The sequence below is a fragment of the Papaver somniferum genome, chromosome 4, assembly GCF_003573695.1.
Source record: "Papaver somniferum cultivar HN1 chromosome 4, ASM357369v1, whole genome shotgun sequence".
NCBI lineage: Eukaryota > Viridiplantae > Streptophyta > Magnoliopsida > Ranunculales > Papaveraceae > Papaver > Papaver somniferum.
This window is the reverse complement of record NC_039361.1, coordinates 88,370,791-88,385,507: the sequence shown is the minus strand read 5'-3', so window position 1 is coordinate 88,385,507 and position 14,717 is coordinate 88,370,791. Positions and strand designations below refer to the sequence as shown.

Sequence of the window (14,717 nt, the reverse complement as noted above, 5' to 3'; positions counted from 1 at the left end):
TTTATTAATATTATTTTCTGTTAATATTTAATTTTGTTAATATAAAAAAAAGGTTTATATTTATTTATTTCACATTTTAATATTTTCTAGATTTTACTTTAGTTTTTCTGGTTTCAGGTACTTAATCTCTGGCACCTAAACCGTGGGATTATGAAAGGTGCGGAATCAAAACTCGTAGGGGAACAATACTGGAAGAACATCAACAGTCGCAACAAGAATCATCTACTGAAGAGATGGTTAATACAGACGACGAGAGAGATCCTCCACCACCTCCACCTCCGGAGAAGAAGCTATGAGAGTTGACATCTCCATGCTTAGATTCGGAACCATTGTGTATTACTTTAATTAACCCAGTGGAACTGAAGTGGAGTCTGATTCATCATTTACCGAAGTTCAAGGGACTTCCGGGTAAAGATGCAAACCGCCATCTTCAAAAATTCCAGCACAAGATGACAAGTCTTAGGCAAGATACCGAAGACAGTGATACGGCAATGCTGCAAGCTTTTCCGTTCTCTTTAATAGATATGGCGGAAGAATAGATGTATTATCTTCCCCCAGGGAGTATTACAACATGGACTAGAATGAAAAAACTATTTCTGGAGAAATATTTTCCTGCTTCCAAGGCGGCTGATGTTCGCAAGGAGATTAGTGGCATTCTGCAGATTACCGGAGAGTCTCTTCATGAATATTGGGAGGGGTACAAAAAGTTGTTGGCAAGCTGTCCTCACCACAACATATCTTCAGCACTCATTATCCAATACTTTTATGAAGGATTACTTCCAGAACAGAGGAATTTGATTGATGCAGCTGGTGGTGGTTCACTTACTGAAAAGACAATCTCGCAGGCAACAAGCTTGATTGAGAGCATGACTTCGACGCTCAACAATTCTACACCATAAACAACTCAAGTGTCAGAAGAGTTAGCGATATAGGAGAGTCTACACAATCAGAGCAAAGGATAAGCAACATCGAAAAGGTAGTGCAGAATGGCAGCAGTGATTATTCCTACTTATGAAGAAGAGTCTGAACAATTGAATGTTGTGTTCCCTAATTAGAGGCCAGGGTATAATCGATACTCTAGTACCTATAATCCAGGTTGAAAAGATCACCCGAACTTCAGCTACGCAAACAAGCAAGCTGCGGCTCCTAATCCATATGCTCGGCAAGGTGGTTTTCAAAAACCACAATTCCAACCTCAGCCGCAAGCGCAGCCTCAGAATCAAGATTCTAAGATCGATACTCTGATTTCCATGTTCCAACAAGGTCAACAGAAAGCTGATCAACATATGCAGAAGACCGACTCCGCCATTAAAGATCTGCATACTCAGATGGGGCAAATGGCAACTAAGATTAATCAACTGAAGGCGCAAGCATCAACAAAGCTGCCGTCACAAACTTTTGTGAATCCAAGAGAGAATGTTAATGCAGTACTTTTGAGGAGCGGAAAGCAGACAGAAGAGCCAAAACAACAAGAAAAGGTTAGTCACGACTCAGAAAAGGAAGTAGAGGTGGAAACTGTTCTAAAGGAAAAGTTAACTTCAACCGGCCAACCTAAGGACGCGGTTCCTACTTTTACCACACCACCTCCTTTTCCTAGTCGTTTTTCCAAGTCAAAGAAGCAAGATCTAGACAAGGAGATCATGGATATTTTCAGCAAGGTGCACATCAACATTCCATTTATTGAGGCTATCAAAACAGTACCCAGGTATGCCAAGGTTCTGAAGGATTTGTGTACAAGGAAGGATAGGTTGATTGCTAACGAGGTCACTCAGGTGGGATAAAGTGCTTCAGCTATGTTGTTGAAAAACATGCCCACGAAATGAAAAGATCCTAGTGGTTTTACAGTGCCAATTACTGTTGGTGAAAGACGTTTTGAACGTTCTTTGCTTGATTTGGGAGCTTCCATAAGCGTCATGTCAGCCGATGTTTATGATTCTTTGAATCTTGGACCTCTAAAGGAGACATGGATTATCATTCAATTGGCTAATAAGTCTAACATATATCCTAAGGGAGTCGTGGAATACGTGTTGGTGCAAGTGAATGAATTGATCTTACTGGTTGATTTCTATATTGTGGATATACAGAATGGAGACAATTGTTCGTCTACTTCATTACTTCTTGGGAGACCATTTATGAAGACTGCTGAGACGAAGATTGATTGGGATACTGGGATACTCACCATGGATTTCGACAAAGATATTATACACTTAAACATATTTGAAGCTATGCGTTATCCAAGTGATGTCCATTCTGCATTTTCTGTTGATGTTATTGGTTCGTTAGCACAACAGATGTTTGATTTGAACAATGAAGATGAACCTGAATCCGTGCTACAAAATAGCATTGATTTGGACGTCCATGGCATGCCTAATTCGGACGTTGACTTAACCAAAGAGCTAGTGGAGATGTGTGGTGATTTAACGGAATTTCAAGAATCTCAAACAGGTAATCTATCATACATCTCTTTACCTGTAACTGATGAAGTTCTTTTACCTTCTGTTGTGCAGGCACCTAAATTAGAGTTGAAGCCTCTATCTGATCACTTAAAGTACGCTTACTTGGGTGATGGAGAAGAACTTCCAGTCATTATTGCAAAGAATCTCACAGCAGTACAAGAAGATCCCTTACTTAGGGTTCTGAAAGAGCATAAAACAGTTATTGGTTGGACAATTGCTGACATCAAAGGCATTAATCCAGCTATGTGCATGCATAGAATCCTAATGGAAGATGATTTGAAGCCAGTACGTGATGCTCGGCGTAGGCTTAACCCACTGATGATGGAGTTCGTAAAGAAGGAGATCCTAAAATTACTAAGTGTGAGGGTGATTTACCCAATTTCTGACAGCAAATGGGTTAGTCCTATACAAGTGGTGCCTAAGAAATCGGGTGTCACTGTTGTCAGAAATCAAGATGATGAACTTGTTCCTACAAGAGTTCAAACAGGCTGGCGAGTGTGCATAGACTACATAAAGCTCAATTCGGCTACCCTCAAGGACCACTTTCCTTTGCCTTTCATTGATCAGATATTGGAAAGGCTAGCGAGATGTTCTCATTATTGCTTTTTGGATGGCTATTCGGGATACAATCAGATTGTTATCGCACCGGAGGACCAAGAAAAGACAACTTTTACTTGTCCTTTTGGTACGTTTGCATATAGACGACAATGCACCTGCCACTTTTCAGAGATGTATGGTAAGTATATTTTCTGATTATGTGGAAAACATCATTGAGGTATTTATGGACGATTTCAGTGTTTATGGTGATTCATTTGATATTTGTTTAAATAATCTTGAACTTGTGCTTAAAAGATGCATAGACACTAATCTTGTTTTAAATTTGGAGAAATGTCACTTTATGGTAAACCATGGAATTGTGCTTGGTCACATCGTGTCCTCTCAAGGGATCGAAGTGGACAAAGCAAAGATAGGTTTGATTAGAAACTTACAATACCCCCCTTCGGTGAGGGGGGTTCGCTCGTTTCTTGGTCATGCAGGTTTTTATAGGCGGTTTATCAAAGATTTCTCCAAAATATATATGTCGATGTGCAAATTGTTGCAAAAGGAGGTCGCGTTTAACTTCGACAAGGAGTGCAAGGATGCCTTTGACAAATTGAAGGAATTGTTGACTGTTGCACCAATTATTAAGTCACCTGACTGAAGTTTGTCGTTCGAGTTAATGTGTGATGCAAGTGATTATGCAGTCGCAGCTGTTTTGGGTCAGAAAGTAGACAAAAGGTCACCTATGATTTATTATGCATCAAGGACCCTAAATGAGGCTCAAATCAACTATTCGACCACTGAAAAGGAGTTGTTGGCTATAGTATTTTCATTAGAAAAATTCAGAGCTTATTTGGTCGGTACAAAAGTGATTGTATATTCTGATCACGCAGCACTTCGGTACCTATTGAAAAAGAAGTAGACTAAGCCAAGACTTATATGGTGGATTCATTTGCTACAAGAATTCAATATTGAAATCAGAGACAAGAAAGGTGTTGAGAATACTATTGCTGATCATCTTAGTAGACTTTTTGTTTCCGAAGAAGAACTTCCCCTACAGGATCGTTTTCCAGACGAACAACTCTTTTCGATTGAAGAATCAACACATTGGTATGCTGATATAGTGAACTATTTGGTTACAAGGCAAGTACCTAGTACGATGTCTAATTTTCAAAAGCTTAAGCTTAAGAAAATAGCCAAACAGTATGTGTGGGATGAGCCCTACTTGTGGAAATATGGTGCTGATCAGATTATCCACAGGTGCGTACCTAACTCTGAATTTCAGTCAATTCTGTCATTTTATCATTCTTATGCATGTGGTGGTCACTTTGGTTCTAAACGTACCGCTCTCAAAGTTCTTGAGAGTGGATTTTATTGGCCTACACTGTTTGAGGATGCATATGCTTTTTGCAAATCTTGCGATAAATGTCCACGAACGGGCAATCCAGGTGCTCGAAATCAAATGCCACTCACACCAATTCTTGCTGTAGAAATATTCGATGTGTGGGGTATTGATTTTATGGGTCCTTTTGTTAATTCGAATGGAAAATTTTATATACTTCTTGTTGTGGATTATGTTTCGAAATGGATGGAAGCCATAGCCACCCGTACTAATGATTCTCAAGTTGTTTGTGAGTTTGTGAAGGAATATATTTTCTCTAGACATGGTACACCACGAGTGGTTATCAGCGATGGAGGTTCGCACTTCAAGAAATCCTTCCATGCTCTCCTCAAGAAGTACAACATTACACACAAGGTTGGCACGCTGTATCACCCACAAACTAGTGGGCAAGCTGAAGTTTCAAATCGTGAAATCAAGTCCATTCTGGAGAAAACTGTCAATAATACAAGAAAAGATTGGAGCCTCAGGATTAATGCTACACTTTGGGCATATAGAACGGCGTACAAGACACCAATTGGTATGTCTCCATATCGGTTGGTTTATGACAAAGCTTGTCATCTCCCGGTTGAACTTGAGCATAAAGCTTTCTGGGCGGTAAATATGTACAACATGGAGTACGATGAAGCTGGGAAACAAAGGAAGCTACAAATCAATGAGCTAGAGGAAATACGAAATGATGCTTACGAAAGCGCTCATATATACAAGGAAAAGACGAAATTATTCCACAACAAAATGATTTCTCGAAAAAGTTGGGGCAGAAAGTTCTTTTGTTTAATTCTCGTCTTAAGTTATTTCCTAGAAAGTTAAGGTCCTGATGCGTGGGACCATTTGTTGTTACTAATATTTTTCCTCATGGTGCAGTTGAAATAACTAGTCCTAAAACTGGGAAAGTTTTCAAGGTCAACGGCCATAGACTGAAGCCATACTACGAGAACTTCACTACAGTGAATGTTGATGAGATTGAGCTTCGTTATTTGCTCCCTCTGGAGGAGTAATATGAATGTGTGTCAAGTCAGGATGAAGACGTTAAACTAAGCGCTGAATGGGAGGCAACCCACTGGTTTTTATTTCTGTCTTTATGTTTTATTTTTCTTAGTTTTGCATACCATATTTTTATTTCCTACCTTATTTTACTTTAGATGACTCAATTACATTGAGGACAATGTAAAGTTTAAGTGTGGAGGAGTGTTTTCAGTATTTTGCATATAGAGTTTTTAGCCTTTTATAGTCGATTTTTTTTCAAATTTTTTTTCAAATTTTTTTTCAAATTTTTTTTCAAATTTTTTGTAAATATTTGCATAAAAACCTCCAACTTGTAGAGATTTTAGAGTCACTAGCATATTTCTAGCTATGTTTACATAGAGGATTCTGACCGATAAACTGAACTTGGAAGTGTTAGGGAACTACTTTCGGATTTCTTACTTGTTATAGTGTTAAATAATGGATTTAATCATGCCAGTGGCAAATGAGGTGCAGGGGGAATGCATTATTAGAGTTGTTGATCAATCATTAGTGGAGACTACCTATTTTCACATCAACAGAGGCACCAGACCTTCAATTCTTTTTAGTTGACTAAAAAGCTTTATTTTTGAGTGTGTGTCACCGTACGTTAATTCCGGGTAGAACGGTGAGCTACCCAATTTCACATCATTTTCAGCACTACTATTTGATCTCTTGAGTGCTAATTTTGTCAATCATGAGGGTGACGTCTATAGATGAAAACCACCTTCTTGTAGTTTGATTTGCAGTTAGCACCATTCTCTCTCTCGCCAACAACAGGTCCATAGAAATACATCATCATCAACAAAGGAGCGACATCAAAATCTACAAGAAATTTGAAGACGTTTAAGGTTTACAAGCAACAATACAAGGAAGAGCAAATTTCATATCCAAGTGAAGCAACATACAATGAGCAGATTTTTATACACATGTTGAAGACTTACATATAATGAGCATAAGTCTATATCCAAGTGGGAGACTTATTTATAAGAACAAAGAAAATCAAAAGATGAGAGTTATTGAAGTTTATGATACGAAGACAATACAAGTTGTGAAGATCAAAGCGGTAAAGCCCTTCTCTCATGGACATGTTAAATTTATTTAATTATTATAGTTGCAATCTTTACAAAAAAAAAAAAAAAGAAGAAAAAAGGAAAATATATATATATATATATATATTACAAAAATACAAAAAGATTTGCATTTAGGGTTTGGTTCATCAATAAGCCACGAGGAAGAAAAAATCTATACAGAAATTTCAAGCAACAAAGAATTAGAGGAAAAGAGTTATAAATTGTCAAAGTTCCATGAAGTTCAATAATTTATCATCGATAATTGAAGACCGAAGACCGAAGATGAAGAAGACGAGCCGAAGACGTTTCTATTGGATGCTGCGAGAGTGCTGCTTTCGTCACTGCCGATTGGATGTGAAGGTGCTAAGTACTCTCATCCTTGCTATGGTGGTTGATTTCCTTTCTTAGAGATCATCAGAAAAGTCTTTTATTTCCCACGATTTTGTGGGTCTCCAGAAATAATTCGGAAGGTTTCTTTCCCACCAATCAACGTGTATATGATTTATCTCTTCATTACTACCTACACACTGTTGAGACCCATAAAAAAGCCGTCTTATTGAGTGCAAATATCATAAAATCATTTTAAGTGAGGCAGAATCGAGGCGAAATGCTTATTGGTCGCTCTCAAACATGAGTTCTCTCATTATGGTGTGATTATTTCTCACTCAACATTTAAGTATGAGAATATGTTCTTTGGCATTTCTAACTTCTTATTACTAGCATGCAGAAACTCTATGTACTCATAGCTCTTTGGATGCTTGGGACGCCGGAACGCTTTGAAGTTGGAGTAGGTTTTGTGGGTATACTTCTCGTAAGCCCTCACGAGACTATAACTTGTCCACTAGGGACACCTAGGGTTTTAAAGGCTTGTTGCACATGCTAAGTGCAACCGGGTCCTCAACGACAGTTTTTTTTTTTATTTTAGGTTAGATAGTTTGCTCGAGGACTAGCAAAAGCCAAGTGCGGGGGAATTTGATAAGTGCATATTTCACATATATTTGGTGTCAATTCCATGCTAGTAATTGCTCGTATTCTTGCAAATTATTATATATTACGTTTGTTTTCTAATTGTCTTTCAGTAGGTGAATCATCCAAAAAGAAGTGAAATTGCACTTAATTGTGCAATAAAAGAAGCTAGCTACAAGTAGAGAAGGGGACAAATACCAAGAGAAACTCGTTCAAACCTAGGAGTTCTCGTCGTCGTTTTAGAGAGGACGAAAAGACGAAGTAAATGGCGAAAGAACAAAGTCATTCTGAGTCCGTATGAAGAAGTTATGAGCAAAACAAGAATTTGGAAGTCTAAGGGGCAAAATGGTCATTTTACATGCATGTACTATTGGAAGATCAGAAAATTTTAAGGGGCATCCATTACTATTGGCAGTCTATCGGGCCTTAAGGTGCAACCGAAGAAGAATTGGAAAGGTTGGCAGTCTATCAACCTTAACTATTCCAGAGGATTTATTTCCCAAAGTCTTTATTAATTCTGAGAACATCAGAACCAAACAAGTCCAGAATTGGAAAGGTTGCTTCATTGGAAAACTGTGTAGTAATATCTGCTTCCAAACATCCAGAGTTAGCAACTTCATCAATGCTCACTGGGAGATGATTGGCAGAATTGAGGTTGAAATATGGAACAGAAGAAGAAACTTCTACATCCTCAGAACCACTAATGAAGACGATTACAACACTTTGAGAGATAGAGGCACTAGAGGAGTATTTGATAAGTTGATGGTTTTAGTAGGTGTACCTGCAAAAGGTCCAGAGCTAATTGATGAAGAATTATTCTCTAAAGTCATGATCTGGCTTCTAATTAAGAGGATTCCTACTCACATAACAGACATCCCAAATATCATTCAACCAATTAGTGTATTTCAATGCTCAAAAAAACCATATGGTAGAGACAGATTTGAGAAAAAATGTGGAAGTCAAAGTTACCATCAATGTAACCAGATCTCTCAAATTTGGAATAGAAGCCTATGAAACTCCTACCCTCTCTCACTGGTTAGAGTGTGCTTATGCTCTCAATGACATCAAGTTCTGCAAAGTCTGTAGAATTCTTGACCACCCAAGCCCTCCCTGCCCTACACCACCAAATCAAAAAACTGCTGATTTCCACCACTTACCAACCCCTCAACCAGCACCTGCATCTATAACTCCCAAACAAAAATTAGTTCAAGCTGGAAAAGCTATTATTCACATGCATTACTCTGATGCAGATGCAGCTGTTGTGTTTGAAGCAAAAATGAAAATTTCCAAGAGATTGGAGCTTGAAAAGTCAATAGCAAACATCGCATCTACATCTACCAATCATATCATTTTTGGAGATCAATCTCATTCTGCTGAAGCTCAGGCTCCTACTACTGAAGTTCATGACTCCCCTCACCCAGATGTCTTAGCCTGTCAAATTAAACACAAAAGATTGGACTTGGAAAAAAAGATATCTGGCCAGTACAAGAAAAAATTACCAAAGTGGAAAGCGGTTGCTAGAACCACTTCAAACAGCAACAACAACTTGAGGAAAAATGATGAGAACACAACTGCAGCTGATCTAGATGCTGATGATCTAGTTGCTGCTGAGCATTTTTTCCCGGTCACCTCTACACCAAAGTTCTTTCCCACTCACTCTCTCCCTACCTTAGCTCATATCAAAGAAAATATGGAAGCTGAAGCAACTAAGAAGAAAAAAGCTGCTTGGAAAGCTAAGAAACAAGATCATAACTTTGAGAATCTTGATGACATCTCTCTCAGTCCCTTCTCCACACAATTTGCTGATTCCAAGAGGAAGAAGGCCACACCAAATTAAGAAAATGCAACATTTACCAGCAAGGGCATGACAAGTGCAAAAAGATACAAGGATCAGACTGACACCATTCAGGAACAGATGGGTTCTCATTCCAATCACTTGGCAAATGGCTCTTTGGACTGCTCTGATGCTGGAACAAGGGTATACATTCTCATCCTAACCTTTTACTGACATTTATTAAATCTTGCTTATACTATCTTCCATGTGTTATTTGCATCTCATAAGCACTATGATAGTATTACTAGAAGACTTTCCTCAAAGTATCCAGCAGTGTCATATTTTTGGCAATTTTTCACTTCCTTAGCTTGGAATTGCCAAGGATTGGGCATTAGGGATGCTAAAATATACCTAAATTACATGCTTAATAAATTGAACATGACATCATATTCTTGTCTGAAACTAGACAAAAACATGATAAACTCAAGAAAACTCTTCATGACTTGGGTGTTACCAATTTCTGGAATGTTAATCCAGGAGGGGCAAGTGGCACTGCTGGTGGATTGGCATTATTATGGAAAAACAATCTAAATGTAGAAATTTTAGATTGCTCTATAAACCATATTAATGTTATTATCAGAATTTTCAATAACCCCTCTTGGTTATTTACAGGTTATTATGGTAATCCTTTTGATACTCAATCCAAGTTAAAATCTTGGAAAACTCTTGAGCAGACTGTCATCTCCAATAGATTACCTTGGTTGGTAATGGGAGATTTCAACTTCATTCTCCATGATACTGAAAAGTTTAGTACTCACCCAATTGATGCCAATGAAGCCTCAATCTTCAATTAAAAGATACAAGACTTAGATCTTATTGATCTTGGCTTCTCTTGCTGCCCCTTCACTTGGTAAAACAAGAGAAAAGGCCATGCTCTAACTGAGCAAAGATTGGATAGAAGGCTAGCAAATGATAGTTGGCTGGATAATTTTCCAAACACTATTATCACCAATATGCTAGCCATTGGGTATGATCATCAGCCCATTCTGTTAAATTTTAATCCTCACTGGAAAAATGGTAAGATACCATTCAAAAATTTTGGACCTTGGTTAGATCATGCTGACTGCAGGAAAATTATAGCTGAATGCTGGAACAAGGTCACTCCAGGTTCAAGTGCCTTCTCCATTGCTAGGAAACTTAAAGACATCAAATTACAAATCAGAGTACAGAACAAGGAATTTTATGGAAATATCAAAACCAACATTGAAGAATGCAAACAACACTTAACTTGGTTACACACTTACTATTTCAGAGCTGACAGAGGACAAGCCCTAGCTGATGCTAGAAAGCAACTAAAAAACTGGCATGATATTGAAGAGAAATTCTGGAAAACTAAGAGCAGGGACCAACTTATCAAGCTGGGTGATCAAAACACAAGTTACTTCCACAGAGCCACAAAAATTAGAGCAAGGAGGAATAAAATTGAAACTATTCAAACTAAAGAAGGTATTTGGATCACTGAACATCAGGAGGTTAAAGACTGCTTTACCAATCATTTTTCACATATGGCTACAGCTGAAATTACCAATTCCTCTTCTGAAATAATTAATCTCATCCCCTCAACCATAGCTGTTGAAGATAATATCACCCTTAACAGAAAGCCAGAACCTGAAGAAATAAAAGCTATCTTATTTAGTATGGCAAATGACAAAGCTCCAGGTCCAGATGGATTCCCACCAAATTTCTTTAAAATCAACTGGGATATTATAGGTAATGATATTGTTTCAATGGTTCAACACTTCTTCCTCTCTGGTCACTTGCTAAAAGAGATGAATGCTACCTTCATAGCCCTCGTTACCAAGGTAGATAACCCTACCTCCCCTAGCCACTTCAGACCTATCAGTCTTTGTAACACTACCTACAAAATCATTTCAAAACTTCTAGCCCAAAGAATGAAACCCTTTCTTAACAAAATCATATCCCCTTACCAATCTGCTTTCATCTCTGGGAGGCAAATTTATGATAATATACTACTGCTCATGAAATTATACACACTATGAGATCAAAAAGAGGAAAAAAAGGCAACACTGGCTCTATGGGTATAAAAATTGATATGGCAAAGGCCTTTTACACAGTGGACTGGGACTTCTTAATGACAATTATGAAGAAAATTGGCTTTGATGATCTATGGTGCAACAAGATCTATTAATGCATCTCAACCACAACCTCAGCTGCTCTCATCAATGGATCTCCTGATACATTCTTCAAACCCTCTAGTGGCCTTAGACAAGGTGATCCTCTATCTCCTTACCTTTTTCTATTCTGTATGGAATCCCTCTTAAGAAATTTATTGCATACTGAGGAGATAGGCCTTATTCATGGGATGAAGATATGCAAAGCAGCACCCTCTATCAGTCACCTCCTATTTGCAGATGACTGCATGATCTTCTACAAAGCAAATACTATAGAAGCACAAAACATCATGCAACTATTGCAGACATTTGGAAGTACTTCTGGTCAGCTCATCAATTTTCATAAATCTGGAATCTTCTTCAGCAAAAACACTAATCCTGAGCTAATTCCTCAAATTAGCCATTCAATGGGAGTTCAAGTCCTTCAGCTTGATGATAAATACTTAAGATCGCCACTCTTCACTCATAGAAGCAAAATCAATTCTTTCAAACCTGGAGTAGAAAAATTTAAGCTAAGGCTAACTGGTTGGAAACATACTTCTCTTAACCCTGCCAACAGAGAAGTAATCATCAAATCTGTAACCTCCTCAGCCCGCATTCACCAAATGAATTGCTTCAAAGTTCCTAAGAAAACTTGCAAAGACATTAATAATCTGCAGAGAGATTTCTTCTGGGGTAAGAATATAGAAAATCCTTCTGGTTATTACCCAAAGGCATGGACAACATCTGCAAGCCAAAATCTCTGAGGGGTCTAGGATTCATGAATATGGAGTTATTTAACAGCTCCATGATAACAAAAATTGGATGGAGACTAGAGCAGGACAAAGATTCTTTATGGTATAAGCTTATGGATGCCGGAAATGTTCTCGGCATAGATACTAAATCCAAGGATGGGGATTCTTGGATATGGAAAGGAATTCTAGAAGGTATAAGCAACATACAACAGCACCGCTCCTGGAGGATTGGAAATGGCAGAAGAATACAAATTTGGGAATACTTATGGATTCCAAATTCTAAAACTAGACTTTAAAAACCTCACCACTGCCCTCAATAAGCTAGAATCTTTGATTCTTCCAGATGGAAACTGGGATGAAATTCAAATCTCTAACATCTTTAGCATGGAAGAAGCTCCTGTTATTATGTATCTTCAAACACACCCAAATTTAGAAGACAGAATAATTTGGAACTTTAATGACACATGAGCTTTCTCTGTCAAGGATCTTTACAAGGCCAAAATTGATTATATCTACAGAAATTATGTCCCAACTGGAAATTGGGAAGCCATTTGAAACATGGAAGTGGCACCAGTCATTAAAATCTTCATCTGAAAGTGTGCACATGGAATTCTTCCCACAAATGCCAAGACAGCTAGCATACTTCATTACATCAATCCTATATGCACTGTCTGCAATAGTGGGGAAGAAGAAACCATGTCTCGCATGTTCCTAAATTGCACTACTGCTACTTTAGTTTGGCAGGAAATTCTTGGCACCTCCCATGCTCTCTTTGATAACAATACAATCTTCATTGACTGGATGAACTCCTGGTTTCATCTAGGAAACTCTAATAGAAGCATCTATGCAACCACTTGTTGGTACATTTGGAAAGCTAGATGTGATCTTATATTTAAACAAATTCAACCTAATGTGGGAGTGATCACTCTCAGAATAAAGCAACAGTTGTGCACCCATAATAGAATTTATGCAATGCCAAATCATATCATGAACAACTTCCCTCTATTACCAGAGTAAGTTGCCACTGATATGCAACAAGCTAATGCTCATTATACTTGGAATACAAACACAGGATTTGGGAAACATATCAGTATCTGCACTATACAAGATTCTGAGGACTCTGTTTATCATATTGCTTTAACTATGATAGATTTTGCAGGAAACACCATTGGATCTAGAAGACATCCAGGACACCATGGAGAAGGAGGACTCACAGGAGGCGCAAATCTAGCTTTCCAGTGGGCCAAAGAGATACAACACACAAACATTGCAATATCTGCTGAATCAATGGATATTCTAGACCGATTCAAGTTCCTCTACAAAGAAGCTGCCCAAGGAAGATTTCATCTCAATTACTATGAAAGAAGACATAGTCAAGAAGACACTAGTAGAAATATGGTCATAAATCCCATATCTTTTGTTCTATTAAACCTAAGCATTGTTACCCGTAGTCAAAACATGGAAACTTTTGAATTAGCTCTACTTTATAAGAACAATACTGGTAGGCTGTGTGATTCATCCACAGCTGCTGCCTATCATCACATTTGTACTGCTTCTTAGTGCCTTTCTAGGCCTAAGATTTTCCTATAAAAAAAGGACTTAAGGTGCAACCAGAGAACCATTACGGGCAAGGTTTATTGGCACCATTGGGTGTAATTAATTGAGTGCCCAATTGGTTGCATATGGTCCACTAAGCATGCATGTGAAGGAGGAGAACTACATTTCTCTTTTGTTAACAGAAGAGTCAATATGAGACCCACCAAAGTGAGTTAATCATCGAGGGTAGAGAAGGTGGTCTCATGGTGCTAAAACGGGAGAAAATGAGTGGAGCCTATATCTTTGTTTTGAGTAAAAAATGGGGATTTGGAAATGAGGTGTCATCACTAAGCCAACAACACCTTTAATCCGAAGAACCGTGTTGATGCCGATCTACTCAATTAATCAATCCAATCTACCACGAGGATAAACCGATTATTAATTGGATCCTCTTTTACCGAAACAAGTATTGTGCACACCAAAGATTGTAAAACTCAAGTAAGATCTTCAATATCTTCTTTGTCTTCAAATCTTCTTAAATCTTCAATAAAAACCTGCACACAATCACTTGAATCTCTTGTGATCAATCACGCACAGAACGGAGTCTGTTAACAATGGATTATCACAAGATCGTCTTTAGAACTAACAACAGTCTAAAGATCCCTGCCGAAACTCTGAACTAGTTTGAGTGAATCTTATATCAGAAGAGAAGATTCTCAAGAATAAACAAACTTGGTGCAATCAGATTTCAACCGTCGTTAGTCAATCAAGTCAATCGAAAACAAAGATAAACCGCAATTATCTAGTTTCCCACCAACGGGTCGCGCTAGAGCTTCTCAATCCCAAAGAAGACTTTAAACTGAGCGGCCATAAGAGATTTCACGTAATTAGATTACTCTCCTCTCCGATAGGCGGCTCCACCAGTAACAACAACAAAAGAGTAAATCTGTTGTTACAAATGATTAGTTTGCTAGAAAGGAAAACTTCATGTATTTATAGACAAGGAAGTTTGGACACCAAGGAATTTCCAAAACCTAAAATATTC

At 38.1% G+C, this 14,717-nt stretch overlaps 1 protein-coding gene across 1 annotated transcript; it reads left to right on the top strand.

Moving 5' to 3' along the window:
• Positions 1-10,223: 10,223 nt before the first annotated feature.
• Positions 10,224-12,148, top strand: LOC113272774. The gene is made up of 2 exons (XM_026522572.1): positions 10,224-10,980; positions 11,442-12,148. The coding sequence occupies exons 1-2, from the start codon at positions 10,224-10,226 to the stop codon at positions 12,146-12,148; spliced, it is 1,464 nt and encodes a 487-aa protein (XP_026378357.1).
• The last annotated feature ends 2,569 nt before the right edge of the window (positions 12,149-14,717 follow it).